The following is a 13,751-nucleotide window of genomic DNA, read 5'->3' as shown; positions in this document are numbered from 1 at the left end:
TTGCATTCTAAGCATTTTTCTGTAGCTCACCAGAATGCAGGACTGAATGAACCTGATCCTGGGGTTTGTCCTGGAACTGTGCAGTGTTGCCTGGAGCAGTTAAGGCATCAAACGTCTGCAGATTCGGCGACAGCCTTGTCGTGTTGTTTTGTTTTTCCTTTTTGCCCGTGACATCTCAATGAGTTTTGCAGTAAGTGGCAATAAAGCTGTGATTCTTATCCAATCCATTGTGTTAGCACAGGTAGCTTTTGTCTCTTCCCCCTGCACAAGCCACTGCTGGGAGAGACAAGGCTGGGCACATTCGAAAGAGGTGAACTATTTTCCCATAAGGAGGAAGAGAAGGTTAAATGTCAAAAGGAATATTTTTGTGACCTCTGTCGTCAGTTGGCACATATAGATGTCCCCTATCTCTATTGTTAGCCCCTTTTGGGGCTCAGGGACCATTATGTAATGATGACACAGTGCACAGTATTGTTCAAATGTCATCATTTAAATCCAACACCGTGTTAGTGCTCTTTAAAGAGCATCTGCACAGACTTGGCAGCTCACCTACCCATTTCAGGCAGATCAGATGACCTTGAGACAAGCATTCTCCCTCCTTTCCACCCCTCTATCTCTCAGTGCTGTCTGTCTAGGTTGGAGCTGGCTACAGGATTATGGATTTATTTTTCAGGCCCACTTCTGTTCAGATTCCTATTGCGCATGGCAGTAAATAAGCACACTTTTACATTTAAAAATAAATACGCGAGAGAAGAGGTAGCAGCTCCATAGCAAAACAAATTGTAGAGATGCCTCTTGCATGCAGATAGCTTCTGTAAATATAGTCTGTCTGCCTAGCTTGCTTTGTATAGAATGGGACGGAATTTTTGGTGGGACCGAAAGGAAGGGAATGGAAAGCACTTTAATGCAACTAAGCTTTGCTTTCAGATAAGAAACCCACAGTTGGAATAAAAGAGCAGTACAGTAGCAGTCAATATGCCTAAAACCAGGGCCGCCCAGGGGTGGGGGCAAGTGGGGCAATTTGCCCCAGGCCCTGCAGGGGCCCCCACGAGAGTTTTTCGGGGGCCTTGGAGCAGGGTCCTTCACTTGCTCCAGGGACCCTGGAAAACTCTTGCGGGGCCTGGGCCCCCGGAGCGTCTTCTGCTCCGGGTCTTCGGCAGTGGGGGTCCTTCCAGGGCGGAAGGACCCCCCGCAGCCAAATTACCACTGAAGAGGAACCCGCAGCCAAAGTGCCAGGTCTTCAGCAGTAATTTGGCAGCAGGGAGCCCTGCCTTAAACCATGTATTATATATTTGTTTTGTGAATTTACAGTACGTCAATTATGTGACATAAGCGAAATTAGCCCAGTCCCATAGTGCTATATACCATGAAACAAAATATATTTATTAAAACTGGGATTTTCAAGTGTGTCCATATTCCATTGAAATTTTGATGCCTCGCTGCCCTTGAAAAATGTCCCTATTAATCTTCATATTAATATATGATATTTAAAACCTGTTTCCTGCTATATAGAACATATAGGGCAAGACCAGCATGATTCAATGGGGTATTATGCTGATATACACCATCTGATGCTAGGGGACAGCTTTTGAATGTTGCACCCAGCATTTGAGATATAGCTACAATATATTTGATAAGAAATATACTCTGAAAACAGACTGTAGAGTTAACATTGAGGGGGTCTTACGTTTGTCTCACAGTGATTGCATCGAGTCAGCCTAGATGAAATTGTTTTCATATCTGCTGGCTCTGCAAACTCAAACTGGGAATCTGAGAGGCAAGCTGGATATATTACTGGTTCTTGCATGATCATCTCTAATCCAGGCTTGGTAACTGGAATTTAATTTACAATTCTGGGGGTGATGCACAGGCCAGAATAAAATCTAGTTCCCTCTCTTTAAACTGTGCTGGTATTGCAATGCTAGCACAAGGGGAGGGTGGGAAAGGAAGGTCCAGATTTTCGGAAATGCTGAGCACTCACAACTCCATCTGAAGTGGATGCTTAGCACCTCCATAATTCAGGCCATGAGCACTTGTTTTAGTCAGCAAAGTCAGCAGATATGACTTTGAAGACGAGCAGGGGAGCAGTTCAGTGGAGTAAGAAACTGCCATTTTCACAGTCATTTTCTGACAGTAATCTCTCGGTAAATGGAAAGAAGGGGGCTTCCATAATTGTTTCATCATATTTCCTTTGGAAAACAGAATTTCCTTGTTTCTAAGCTGCAAAAATACATCTCCCTTCAAAGACTGATGGGGAGGTTTCCACCTAGCGATTTCTAGATAGGAAAACCAGATCTATATTTTGCCAAGTGGTGTGGTTCTTGCTGTGGGAGGCTTTTGTAGGTCCCTAAAGCCATCATTATGAGCTGCTTTTGGACTGTGAATACCATTGTGGGAGTTGGAAATGACTGGGCACTGCTGTGAGCAGCTCACATGGCTAGAATCCTGTCTAACACTGAAAGGGCAATGCTCTGAAAATCCTTGCACTGCTGGACTCTGGGCTGGCACTGCTGTGAGGAAGTTCACAATGCAGAAGTGATTGATAGAATTGACATAGAAGTTCTCACTGTCAAATCCGGGCTGTCCTTAGCAAGGGGACCACTGCAGTCAATCTTTCCCTGAAAGGTGATATCTGCCTCATACACAAGCCATGCCCGTGAGTCATTTGTCATTTGAAGCGCCGAGGCAAGGGTTCCTGTTACTAAAACTTTGCTAAGAGAGGGGTAAATACATAAAAGGTTGCATTGCAGAAAGGTTCAGCCATGTGATGCCTATTAAAGTCAATGGAAGATGCACAACAAAAATACTGGGGGATGTTTTGAATATTTAAGGATGATGCGTAACATTTAGCATTCCAGGCTTTCACCAATAGGTATCACTGTCCGGCCTCATAAGTCAAGCAAGAGACAGGTATGTATCCAATTAGTGTTCTCTTCTGTGCCCCGTAATGGCAGTATGAAGTGGTTGCAGATGCAGTCTTCCATTCCTGGTGGTCTTTAACTCCTAGAGAAAAACCAATACAGTGCATTGGAAGGCCAAAACCATGCCAGCGTAGCTGATACATACAAAGGTAATTACTGTGGGCCACACATTCAGACCCGCACATGTGCTTTTGGAGATCTGGCCCTGTGTATTTTCCTTGGTTTGCAATTGGAACAATGTCCTCCAACTGGGGCATTATTGGCTAACTCCACAGCCACTGATAGATTTAATGATGCTGTCTACAATCCCCCCACCCCCACCCCAAACCTTTTGGATTTTGGAAGGCTCTAAGTCACCAGGGTATCCTTTTATTTCAACAGTCCATTTGTTACAGTGCAAAGTGTGATAAAATAGGTCATGCTGCTAAGATACTGTTACACTTGCTCTTGTTTATAATCTGATAAACTATTCAAGACCAGCTTTCTAAGTAGTCAGTCTTCCTCTGTATTTTTCAGTGGTAGGGTTGTTTCTTTTTGCAGCCATCAAAAATGCCATTGGTCACATATAAGAAATCTGAAGATTGACTTCAGTAAAGTTATGTTAGAGATGAGTTTGGCTCTAACTCTAACGCAAAAATGAGTTAGAAATCCTTCGGCAAACAAAGCTATTTTAATATATAATGTATTCATGGATGGATATACAATAGTTCTGCATGGCACTTGTGTAGGACTTTTCATCGGCAGAGCTCACTGTGCCTTAGAAGACAGTGCTTGTTGCCAAGTGGGGAAGCTGGAACACAGGGAGGCTTCACCAGCAAGCGAGGGGCTCGACATTGCTGAAAATCAAGCCCAAGGTGTCTCAAATTGGGTTTCCCAAAAACAGAGGTATCCAAAATTAGAGGCTACAATTGACATTGAGTCAAGGCAGAGCTGGGCCTGGAACTGCAGTCTCCTAGGCCAGAGTTCTATCTGCCTCTCCTGGACAGATTGTTAGACCTGCTCAGATGCAACTGCCTGGAGAACCCTTGGAGACCACAAGACCTTATTGCTGGTACAGGCAATGGATATGACTTAATGCTGAAGACCTATTATTTTGGAGCAGAAATTCCTTAGTTCTGTCCATGCTAATGACCACAAATCCTGTGTGGCCACAGAATCACTGCAATAGGCATTTCCTTACCTGTGCTTTACCGAAACTCCTTATGACAATGGAGCAAGGTTCCTGCAGCCATGGCTCTTCTAAATTCCGGTGCTTTGGTTGATTACAGATGCCTTGTGTGCACACTGACATTTGTTTCAAGGATTGTCCCTCTCTTCCCACCCTCATTTTGTTCCGTGCTGCTGGAAAACCGCTCAAGAGTGAGAGACCTGAATGGTTCCTTGTAAGCGAGCCAAGCCCTCAAGAATCCTGCTTCAGGCCCCTGTTGGTTCAGCTGTTGCATAACTTGGAAAGAATGAATGCCCAGAGTGGAGTGGAGAATGCAAAGAACGTGATATACAGGACAGCTTCCATGCGAGGCAGGAAGGTGGGGGTTGGGTGGAATGGTAGTACATGGGCAAGAGAAGAGGGCATCTAAAAAGCCTTCAGCTATTTTCCAGAGGCTCAGGGACTGCTTACATTTACAGGATGGAGGATCTGATTTCAGCAGTTGCTAGAGCACTAAGCTATCCCTGGGTAAGTGCACTGCTAAGTATCAAAGTTCTGATACAAGCACCTTGAACAGAGTGGGATGACACCTGGCTAATAATGTAAGCAACGACTGGTCTGTAATAGTTCAGTGCAGGTTAACCTGTTGCCTGGGAAATTTTTGTCACATTCACATGATCCTCCCTCCTTTTGTAGGTATCATCTCGGTGTGCCTCAGAAAGGACAGCTTGGGCAACCTAGGCCTGATAGCGAGCCCCAGCCTGCCGACTGACAACTGCAGTTCCTTGGATAAGGAGCATTCGGTGATGCTATGTCAGGAGATCAAGCGGACGTCCACCACCAGCAGCGAGCGCTTGTTTGTCAGATGGAGTCAGGCACCTTTCACAAAGACCATCAAAGACAAGTGAGTGCCCGGTACAAGCAAGAGGTGGCTGCATGAGTCGAGGGGCTCTGAAGCAGCACTAGCTCCGCTTTCAATCTGAGCCAAATACAGACTGATCGCATTTATAGTCTGTGCCTTGTAGGCACGAAGCCCAGGTGGCTGGTATGCTTATGTTTGGCATAGGAATATTCCAAACAAATAATGGGCTGGCATTGGATCTCACTCTGGTTTTGCCACGGTGTAACTCCATTGGCTTCAGTGGCGTGACTCCTGATTTACTGCAGTGTAAATTAGATCAGAATCCAGCCATTGGCTTCAGTGGCCTTCTCTCTCTGCAATCTTCCAAAACTATGGGCCAGATTCTGATGTCAATCTGGAGTGACTCCACTAACTAGTGGAGTCACTCCAGATTGACACCTAGGTGATTGTGACCAGGATTTGGGCCTTTTTCACAAACACCTCTTATTTGACCTCCACTTGCCATCAGGCAGAATTGCAGCCTCTGAATTCTGGAGAGAGGAGGGGATGCTTTTCACCTCCTCTGCCCTAAAAGCAGCAGGAAGGAAGTGAGGCCATGGCTGTGCCTCCTGTCCCCCAATCACTGCCCAGAGAAGCTCAACAGCAACAGAAGCCGCACAGAGGATAGTGAGCTGCCCCCTGTAGAAGGCTGTAAAGGGTATGTATGCAGCCTTTATGCTCGAAAGAATACCTCCTGATAGTCTCCTTGCATGGAGCAGTGCTGGACCACCCTCAGTGCTGGCTCATGTCTACAAAACTCAATGGAGCCCTGAACAGTTGCTCTGCTAGAACTGCAGAGGACACCCGCCCTGACATTTTAAATTCTCAAATGTTTTCAGTGAGACGCAGGATCATTCACTCTTAACTGGTTCAAAACAGACCCAGTTTAGCTATCATTTAGAAGTACGATCCAGCTCCCATTAAAGCCAGTGGGAGTTTTGCCACTGCCCTCGATGAGAGAGGAGGAATCATACCCATAAGATGGATGAAACCAAGGGCTGAATACACAGGGAGAATGAATCCACTCTCCCCATCAGAGGTGGTCCCTCTGACCCAGAGATAAGGCACATTGGCAGGCAGTTTGCCTGTGCTGCACCTGTTAGGTGGATAAATGGAGATCTCCAGGCTTCAGTGCAATGGATCTGGGCCCCTTCACAGAAGCCAAACTCGCTTTAAAATTGCAGTAAAAAAATATTGGCACCAAGCAACCGCCTAACTTCCTGAAAATGACTTTAACTCAGTAACAAAGGATCCCTGCAGATTAGCCAGGATGAATACTTGTTTCCTTGAGGGCCCCTGAAAATTTCCCTTATCGGGTTTCATAAGCTACAAAAGGAGGGGAAAAGGCCAACTTCTTTTCTGGGAGCTTACAACCAAATTTGCTTCTTTGGTGTATTTTGTCTAGCTGTCCTGGGAAGGCGCTCCTGAGGACAGAACTTCAGTACCATACGGACGTCTCTTCGCTCATGGAGGATACAAATGGGAACCAGCCAGAAAGAAAGAGCTATAACCCCTGGGGACTGCACTGCCACCAACTGCACCTGAACCGCATGTCCTCCAAACTTGATGAGAACAAACTACATCGTATCCTTTTTTATTCCAGCCGTTCTTGTTGCACTTTGCTTATTGCTTATTTCATAGCGGTGATGCTGAAGGGGGGGGGAAAGACCAACCTTCTGATGGCGAGTTGATAGTATATTGGCTGCTAATAATGGATCACAATCATAATCAATGAAACATTTTAATGTGTAGGTTATAACAGGCCCCAAAGCCCTTGGGCATGAATACAATGTATTTAACTGCATTCAGGATCCTCTCTGTGTTTAAAAGAAACTCCACATCAGAAGGTGTCTATCCAAAGTCGAGGGAGTCCTTCACATAAAGGGATCAAAGCAGCAACAGCTCTTCTCTTTCGTCAGACACGTCATTTGATCACCGGTCATGTGATCAATGCAGCTTAACCCCGCCACCAACAGACTTGAGTGACTTTAGTGTTGATGAAAGGTGTTGGATTGACAGCTCTGGGCTACATCCACACTAGAGAACTGAGCTACTGATAGTTTAACTGGTGATATTGCACTTAGAATAAGTTGACTGAAATTGGCAACAAGGGGCCAGTAGTGAGGATGAGTGCTGGTGAAGGTGCATTGCAAAGTTTCAGGACGATTATGAATGATTATGGTGAACTTCAGAGGATGCTCAGAACCACCCCTGATTTTAAGACCTATTTCAATTGTACATTTAATAATAACTAGTCTCCCTTAACTCATGTGTCCAGAGTTTCTGTTGCTTGAAAACGTGGTGTCAAAGTATCAATATCCCTGCATTCTGGACTTAAAGATGGGAACCAGGCAGCATGGAGATGATGCATCAGAAGAGAAGAAAGCACGCCACATAAAGAAGTGTGAACAGAGCACTTCTGGGTCTCTTGGAGTTCGCATCTGCGGAATGCAGGTAGGGCGGCCTCTTGACCCCTTCAGTATTTCTGTTCTTCAAAACAAGCATAAGGAATTACCACTTAATAAACCCTAAGGGCCAGATTCTCAGCTGGTATAAACTGCCATAGCTTCAGTCTTCATCTCAATTGAGCTACCCCATTTTACACCAGCTAAGGTTCTGGCCCTAGACACATACATTGTCCTGATTCTCTGCCCATGCTATTCAGTGTTAGTCAGGACTGGAATCTGGAAGAAAGAAGAACATAAACTTTCCATGCTCACTCATTTCTAGGATCTGGCTAGGCTAGTCAGTGCAAATACCTGACATCATTTTTGTGCTAAATATTACATCTCTTCATGATGAAATTGTCACCCCCTTCCTGCTAGATACTGAAAGCATAAATTTGTTTCACTTATGCCTCTGAGAAGATTTAGAACATTGCTCTGCTGTGTCTGCGGGATAATTATTATGATTAAAACACATATATAGCACTGTAAATAGCTAGCGTCAAGTAGGTTCCTCTCCAGTCTTCAGTGTTCTGGTACTGAACTGATTATGCTTTAAATTACATATGGTATGTAAACTAATTCTGTATCCACTCCCAGATCTTGGTCGTGTAAATATTCCTGTCTAGATTTTCTTACGGTTCTTTATTTCTGTGCTTTGGAAAATAAGACTGTAGTGCAGCTGAGGGTGGGTACAGCACCTTTATTAAAGCCTTGTCTACAGTGATTGTTTATTCCAGTTTCAGACACTGGTTTTGCTGCAAACACTTAATGTAGATGGGAGTAAATTGCTATAAATCACTATTCCCCCCATGTTTCTTATACCAGTTTCAAGCAGCGGTAAATTGTACCAGTGCAATCTGCGGCTTACAGCCTGTCTACACTATGGGTTTGTATCAGGGCAGCTATCCTGCTTGCTGGCTAGCAGTAGCTTAAACCTCCCACGTAGACAAGGTTTTAGATTCAGTTAGCGGCCTGCTGCATCAATTGCCATGTGCTGTTGAGACTGCAGAGGAACTAAGCATCCCATGTACCAGCTTGATTGCGGACCCTTTCATTTTAGATTAACTCTAGACTACGTGCTTTTCCTTCTGTCGAACTAGCTGGATTACTTACATACAGGGTGTTTCGAAGGTGCAATAATTTGAGAGACACACAATCTGGATTATTGTTCTTTTTATTCAAGGTTTACCAAGCAGATACTGGCCAATTTCTCTGCAAAGACAAGTATTATGGAAGGAAACTATTGCCCAATGGCTTCAGACAAGCCCTCTACCAGTTCCTTCACAATGGTAACTGCCTCAGAACAGACCTCTTGGAACCCATTCTGTTACAGCTAAAGGCTCTGCTTTCAGTCATCAAAACCCAGAGCTCCTATCGATTCTACTCCAGCTCCCTTCTCATCATCTATGATGGACAGGAAACCAAGGAGAATAAAGAAATTTTAGACAACCATCCTCAGGGGTGTTTTCAGAACGTAAATTGCGCCATGCCGCATGGGACTGGTCACCCCAAAGTTGACATCCGCATGATAGATTTTGCTCACACCACTTATAAAGGTTCAAAGTATAATCACACCATCTACGACGGGCCAGACAACGGCTATATTTTTGGTCTAGAAAATCTTGTCAAAATTCTTGAGAATACTAGAGAAGGAGAATGACAAATGCTGTGACATGGTGTGGACTTTGTGGTGATAGATATCCCAGGAAGGGACTGCCTATGCATTGGGTCAACTGCATGGAGCCCCTCATAGCTTTTGAACATCCTGTGTACTTTTTGAAATGAGAGCATTGGTGACTTCCTAGGAAAGCACAGAAGATGCTATGTGCCATTACTGAAGCGAACTGTAAAAGCAAAGGGTTGAAAAGAATCCACCGTGTTTGTGATCTCACTGAAGATTTATTTTCCTTTCTTCTTTTACTGCTGCCCTTGATTTGTTTACAAGCGAGAGGAAAGCATTACTTGAATGAATCTTAAAATTAACATAGGGCCTGCTTACCTCCATATGCACCTGGAAAGCCAAGAAGACTAAGCAAAGACCGTGAGTTGAGAGACTATTAAGAGGTGTTGGCAGGTCTTAACAAGTTGCTGCATTACTTTCAACCCAAGCTCAACAAGGACATTCAATGACACAAACAGAAGAAAACTGCACTTTTTGATTGTCATGCTCCAAACACCTGGCACTTTTAAGTGTGTGTGTGTATATGGTATACGTGGTGCTATATAAGAGGTGCTATGTTTAAGAGGTCCTTGTTGTAAGGAATTTATAGTCCCAAGGCATGAGTGAGGATGCTACAAAGCGCAAACAGAATCATACAAGTACTTAATATCCTGTGGAAGAATAAGGGGACAGACTAAGGAGTTTTCTGAAGGAGGGGATAGAAAGGAGCCAGATATATCAGATTGTGCTGAGTCTGTCCAATACTGATATCAAGAGTGCCGATTAGGTCAGATACTGGTCATGAAAGGATTCTCATCAGGACCTGGTAGCATGGAAGAGAATTTGTGACATAAGGCTTGCCTGTGCATGAAAGATATTCCAGAATAAGGTATAGTGTGAATAAAAAGTGGAATAGCTCTTCCAAAATAGCTCCGCGTGTGGTGCTTGTATTCTGGAATAAGAGTGCCTTTTTCTTGCTTAGCTTAATCCACTTGCAAAGTGCATTACTCCAGAATAAGAGTGTCCACACATGTAGTTATTCCAAAATAGTTATTCCAGAATAACTCCATGTTTGGACAGGCCCTGAGTCAGGAACTGGACATTTAGGGTCATCTTTGTGTGTGTGTGTGTGTGTGTACATGTGCGTGCGTGTGTGTTTGGAGGACACAAAATTGGGAAAATTTAACAAAATGTTTACAATATTAGTGGGCAGATAAGAATACGGAACAACCAATATAACCAATTCCTTCCTGTGCAATGTGGGAAACCTGTAGAATGTCCTTAAGTCAGGAATAGAGATACAAAATCCAATTACTGGGGAGCTGAAGTGTAAATAAAATTGTCCAGGTCACTGTTGCTTATTGTTGTGTGCCTCTTTTCCTCCCTTCCTGGGCCGCCTGGAGTTGTGTTGTGTTTAGCACTGATTGCTTTAAAAGAACCATTCTTTTCACAGGTTTAAATGTTTCCGCAAGGGAAATCCGTTCACGTGTACTTTATTGCATGCAGCTGGTGAATACCCACAAATTATGGCTGGCAAATTAAATCGTCTGGCCGGCTTGCATGTTTTACTTAGGCAGGGTGAAATCAAGTTCTTTACTGGAAGTTGTTTACAACACTGCATGTTCCTAGCATACAATCTCCAATGACCACAAAGAGCCACAGTAGCCCCACTTGAGCAGTCAAGGTGCCAAACCACCAACAGCTCTGGCCCAAATTGTACATATGTGATCCTAGCAGCACTTTGGAATGGATCACTTGATGAAAATCTGTTTTGTTCATTCCCTCTGGGGCACCTGGCGTTGGCCACTGTCAGAAGACAGGATACTGGGCTAGATGGACCTTTGGTTTGACCCAGTACAGATGTTCTTACGTTCACTTTCTGGCTTTGCCCAGACATTGCCCTTTTCTAAGATGCACATGTAGCTCTTTTCTGGGCATCCTCATTCTGCCAATCTTGACCTACAACCCTCCACAAGGGAAAATATTCCCTCATTACTTATTGTTTACCTAGATAGATCAATGCACTCTTGTGCTGGTCTTCAAGCATGCTGTAACCCTGCAGCTGTAGTAAAGAGTGTGAGAAGGCAAACTCAGGCCTAACTCCTGTCCTGGCTGCCACAGGAGGGGATCAGGAAGGACTGAGGGTGAGGGGTTGTGTTGTGGCGTTTGATTGCTCCTCTGAAAAGCAGTGTGCATCCTAGCCAGAGCTTCCTGACGGATATAAACTATAGCCCTACTGATCTGTAGGTGTACAAGAAGGGTGGAGGCCATAAGCAGCACAGCTGCAGATGGTGAAGCGTAGGGACTGCTCCGTCCAGGAGACCCCTAAATGCAAGACACTGCAGAGGAGGCAGGGCCCTGTCCTTGCTTTCCAACGCTTTAGGGCATGGGTCGGCAACCTTTCAGAAGTGGTGTGCCGAGTCTTCATTTATTCACTCTGATTTAAGGTTTTGTGTGCCAGTAAAACATTTTAACATTTTTAGAAGGTCTCTTCCTTTAAGTCTATAATATATAACTAAACTATTGTTGTATGTAAAGTAAATACGTCTTTTTAAATGTTTTAAGAAGCTTCATTTAAAATTACATTAAAATGCAGAGCCCCCAGACTGGTGGGCAGGACCCGGGCAGTGTGAGTGCCACTGAAAATCAGCTCGCGTGCTGCCTTCGGAACGCGTGCCATAGGTTGCCTGCCTCTGCATTAGGGGCTCCTGCCTGTGTGCAGCTGAAGGTGGTGTCTAAATGCTGTGAATAGAACTCCAGTAGGAGGTGGAACAGGCCAAGATAGTTTGGTTACATGCTGTGAAAGCCCCTGCATTAGCTATTTCTCTAAGCAGGAGACAGGCTCCACTGTTACTTGCAATGGGGAAAGAGGGTTCCTTACATGCCCTTTTCCTCTCTATGCAGTAGCAAAGGGCAAGATTTAGCCCTCCATCAGGCATAAGGTATGCCTCTGATTTAGAGCACAACCTTGTTAGCTGGGAGTGGAGGTGGAGAAATGGATAAGCCTTACTAGGCTTTAAAATGGCCAGAAAGCAAGCACGACACTAGCTATTCTGTGTGGCACAGTCAGTAGTCTGGCATGGACACGTCTGCAGCACAGCAGAAGCCAGATCTCTTTGTCAGCTGCAAAAAGCCTTGTACGCGGCAGAGTAGGCAGCAGGCTAATAAATGAAGGAGCAAAGCAACACCGTTCAGCAACAGCCTTTCAAAACACACTGTTCTTATAGCCATGTTAGTCCCAGGATATGAAGAAGACAAAGTGGGTGAGGTAACGTTTTATTGAATCAACTTCTGTGGGTGGACAGGACAGGAAGGCACCAGCTTTCGAGCTACACAAAGTGAAGATTTCTGTATAGCTTGAAATCATTTACCTTCCACCACCAGAAGCTGGTCCACTAAAAGATATGACCTCGCCTACTACTTTGTCTCTCTCAAATGACAGGTTATGAACTAGTGCATGGGTAACCCCTTTCACACAAGCTTCTGAGTGTGACCCCTCTTATAAATTAAAAACACATTGTTTTATATTTAACTCTATAATAAATGCTCGAGCAGATGCAGGGTATGGGGGTGGTGGCTGACGGCTCATGACCTTCCACTAATAACCTTGTGACTCCCAAAGGGTCACAACCCCCCGTTTGAGAACCCTGTATAAACCAATGGATGATAGGCTTCAGAGTGTAGATTACGGGGTGATCCTGACTCCCTTCTGCTCTTTAACAATTCCAGGGATGTTTTCCACAAGAAAGGGCCTCTCCAGGCTTGGTGGTCTGGTCAAAGTGCTGTGGAGTTCATTGGAGCCTGGCTGCCCCCGTTCTCTCTGCAGACAATATCCCTGAGGTGCTCGTGCTGGTCCCAGGCAGGAGCATGCACCGGGCACTGAGCCATTCCCCATCCCCTCTTAGATTTGCCCCTATCCAGCACGTTCGCTGCAGGCAGGTCAGGAGCATGCACCAGGCTCTCCCCCTCCAGCCCCACCGTCTGTTCTGCGAGCGCGCTGCTTCCAGCCACACGGAGACCAGGCTCTAGCCCTTTCGGCGCATGCGTATCCGCCTTCTGCTGCCCCCAACTCCAGTCCGTAGCATATGGCTTCGCTGGACGATGCTGCGCATGCACTGTCTGACGAGCCGAACGGCCGCTCTGATTCCGCATGCCTGTGGAGAGGTCCCTCTCGCCCACCGTACTTTTGAATAATACGAGAGCTTATTCGCATGTTCGGAGTCATGTGACCTGTTAATTGTCTCTGGGCAGGCGCGCGTGGGCCCCAGTCGCAAGATGGCGGCCACCCGCTACCGGCGGTTTCTGAAGCTCTGCGAGGAGTGGCTGGTGGAGGAGACCAAGCGGGGCCGGGACCTGGGCGCCTTCCTGCGGCAGCGGGTGGCCCAGGCCTTCCGGGAGGGGGAGAGCACCCAGGTGAGCGCCGCGGGGCGGGCGCGGATCCGCGGATCTCGGGAATGCGGGTGGGCGGGGCTGGGGCGGAGACCGCCACGGCCCGCGCCTCACCCCCCCACTCCCTCACAGACTCCCCGTGTCCCCCCGCCAGCCACCTACACCCCGTGCACACCCCTGCCGCCCCCACAGCCACCCCGGCTTATCCCCCCTCACACCTCTGCTCGCAACCACTGCCTCGCAGCTCCCCTGCCCCCCGATCCCCCGTCACCCCTACACCTGTACC

General features: G+C 46.1%; 2 protein-coding genes across 3 annotated transcripts in view; both read left to right on the top strand.

Annotated features, from left to right (window-relative positions):
- IP6K3 (inositol hexakisphosphate kinase 3) overlaps positions 1-9,206 on the top strand; it is a 29,223-nt gene extending 20,017 nt beyond the window's left edge. For both annotated transcript variants that reach the window (XM_032768631.2, XM_032768642.2), the window contains exons 3-6: positions 4,765-4,972; positions 6,375-6,553; positions 7,248-7,423; positions 8,600-9,206. In XM_032768631.2, the coding sequence (XP_032624522.1) occupies positions 4,765-4,972; positions 6,375-6,553; positions 7,248-7,423; positions 8,600-9,076 (1,040 nt within the window). In that variant the 3' untranslated portion in view covers positions 9,077-9,206. The remainder of the gene's footprint in view (positions 1-4,764; positions 4,973-6,374; positions 6,554-7,247; positions 7,424-8,599) is intronic.
- A 4,113-nt stretch (positions 9,207-13,319) lies between these two features.
- UQCC2 (ubiquinol-cytochrome c reductase complex assembly factor 2) overlaps positions 13,320-13,751 on the top strand; it is a 10,781-nt gene continuing 10,349 nt past the window's right edge. Inside the window, exon 1 of the mRNA XM_032768657.2 lies at positions 13,320-13,489. Coding sequence (XP_032624548.1) covers positions 13,352-13,489 — 138 coding nt within the window. The 5' untranslated portion in view covers positions 13,320-13,351. The remainder of the gene's footprint in view (positions 13,490-13,751) is intronic.

The sequence above is a fragment of the Chelonoidis abingdonii genome, chromosome 4 (genome assembly GCF_003597395.2).
Source record: "Chelonoidis abingdonii isolate Lonesome George chromosome 4, CheloAbing_2.0, whole genome shotgun sequence".
NCBI lineage: Eukaryota > Metazoa > Chordata > Testudines > Testudinidae > Chelonoidis > Chelonoidis abingdonii.
This window is presented reverse-complemented; position numbering and strand designations above follow the sequence as displayed.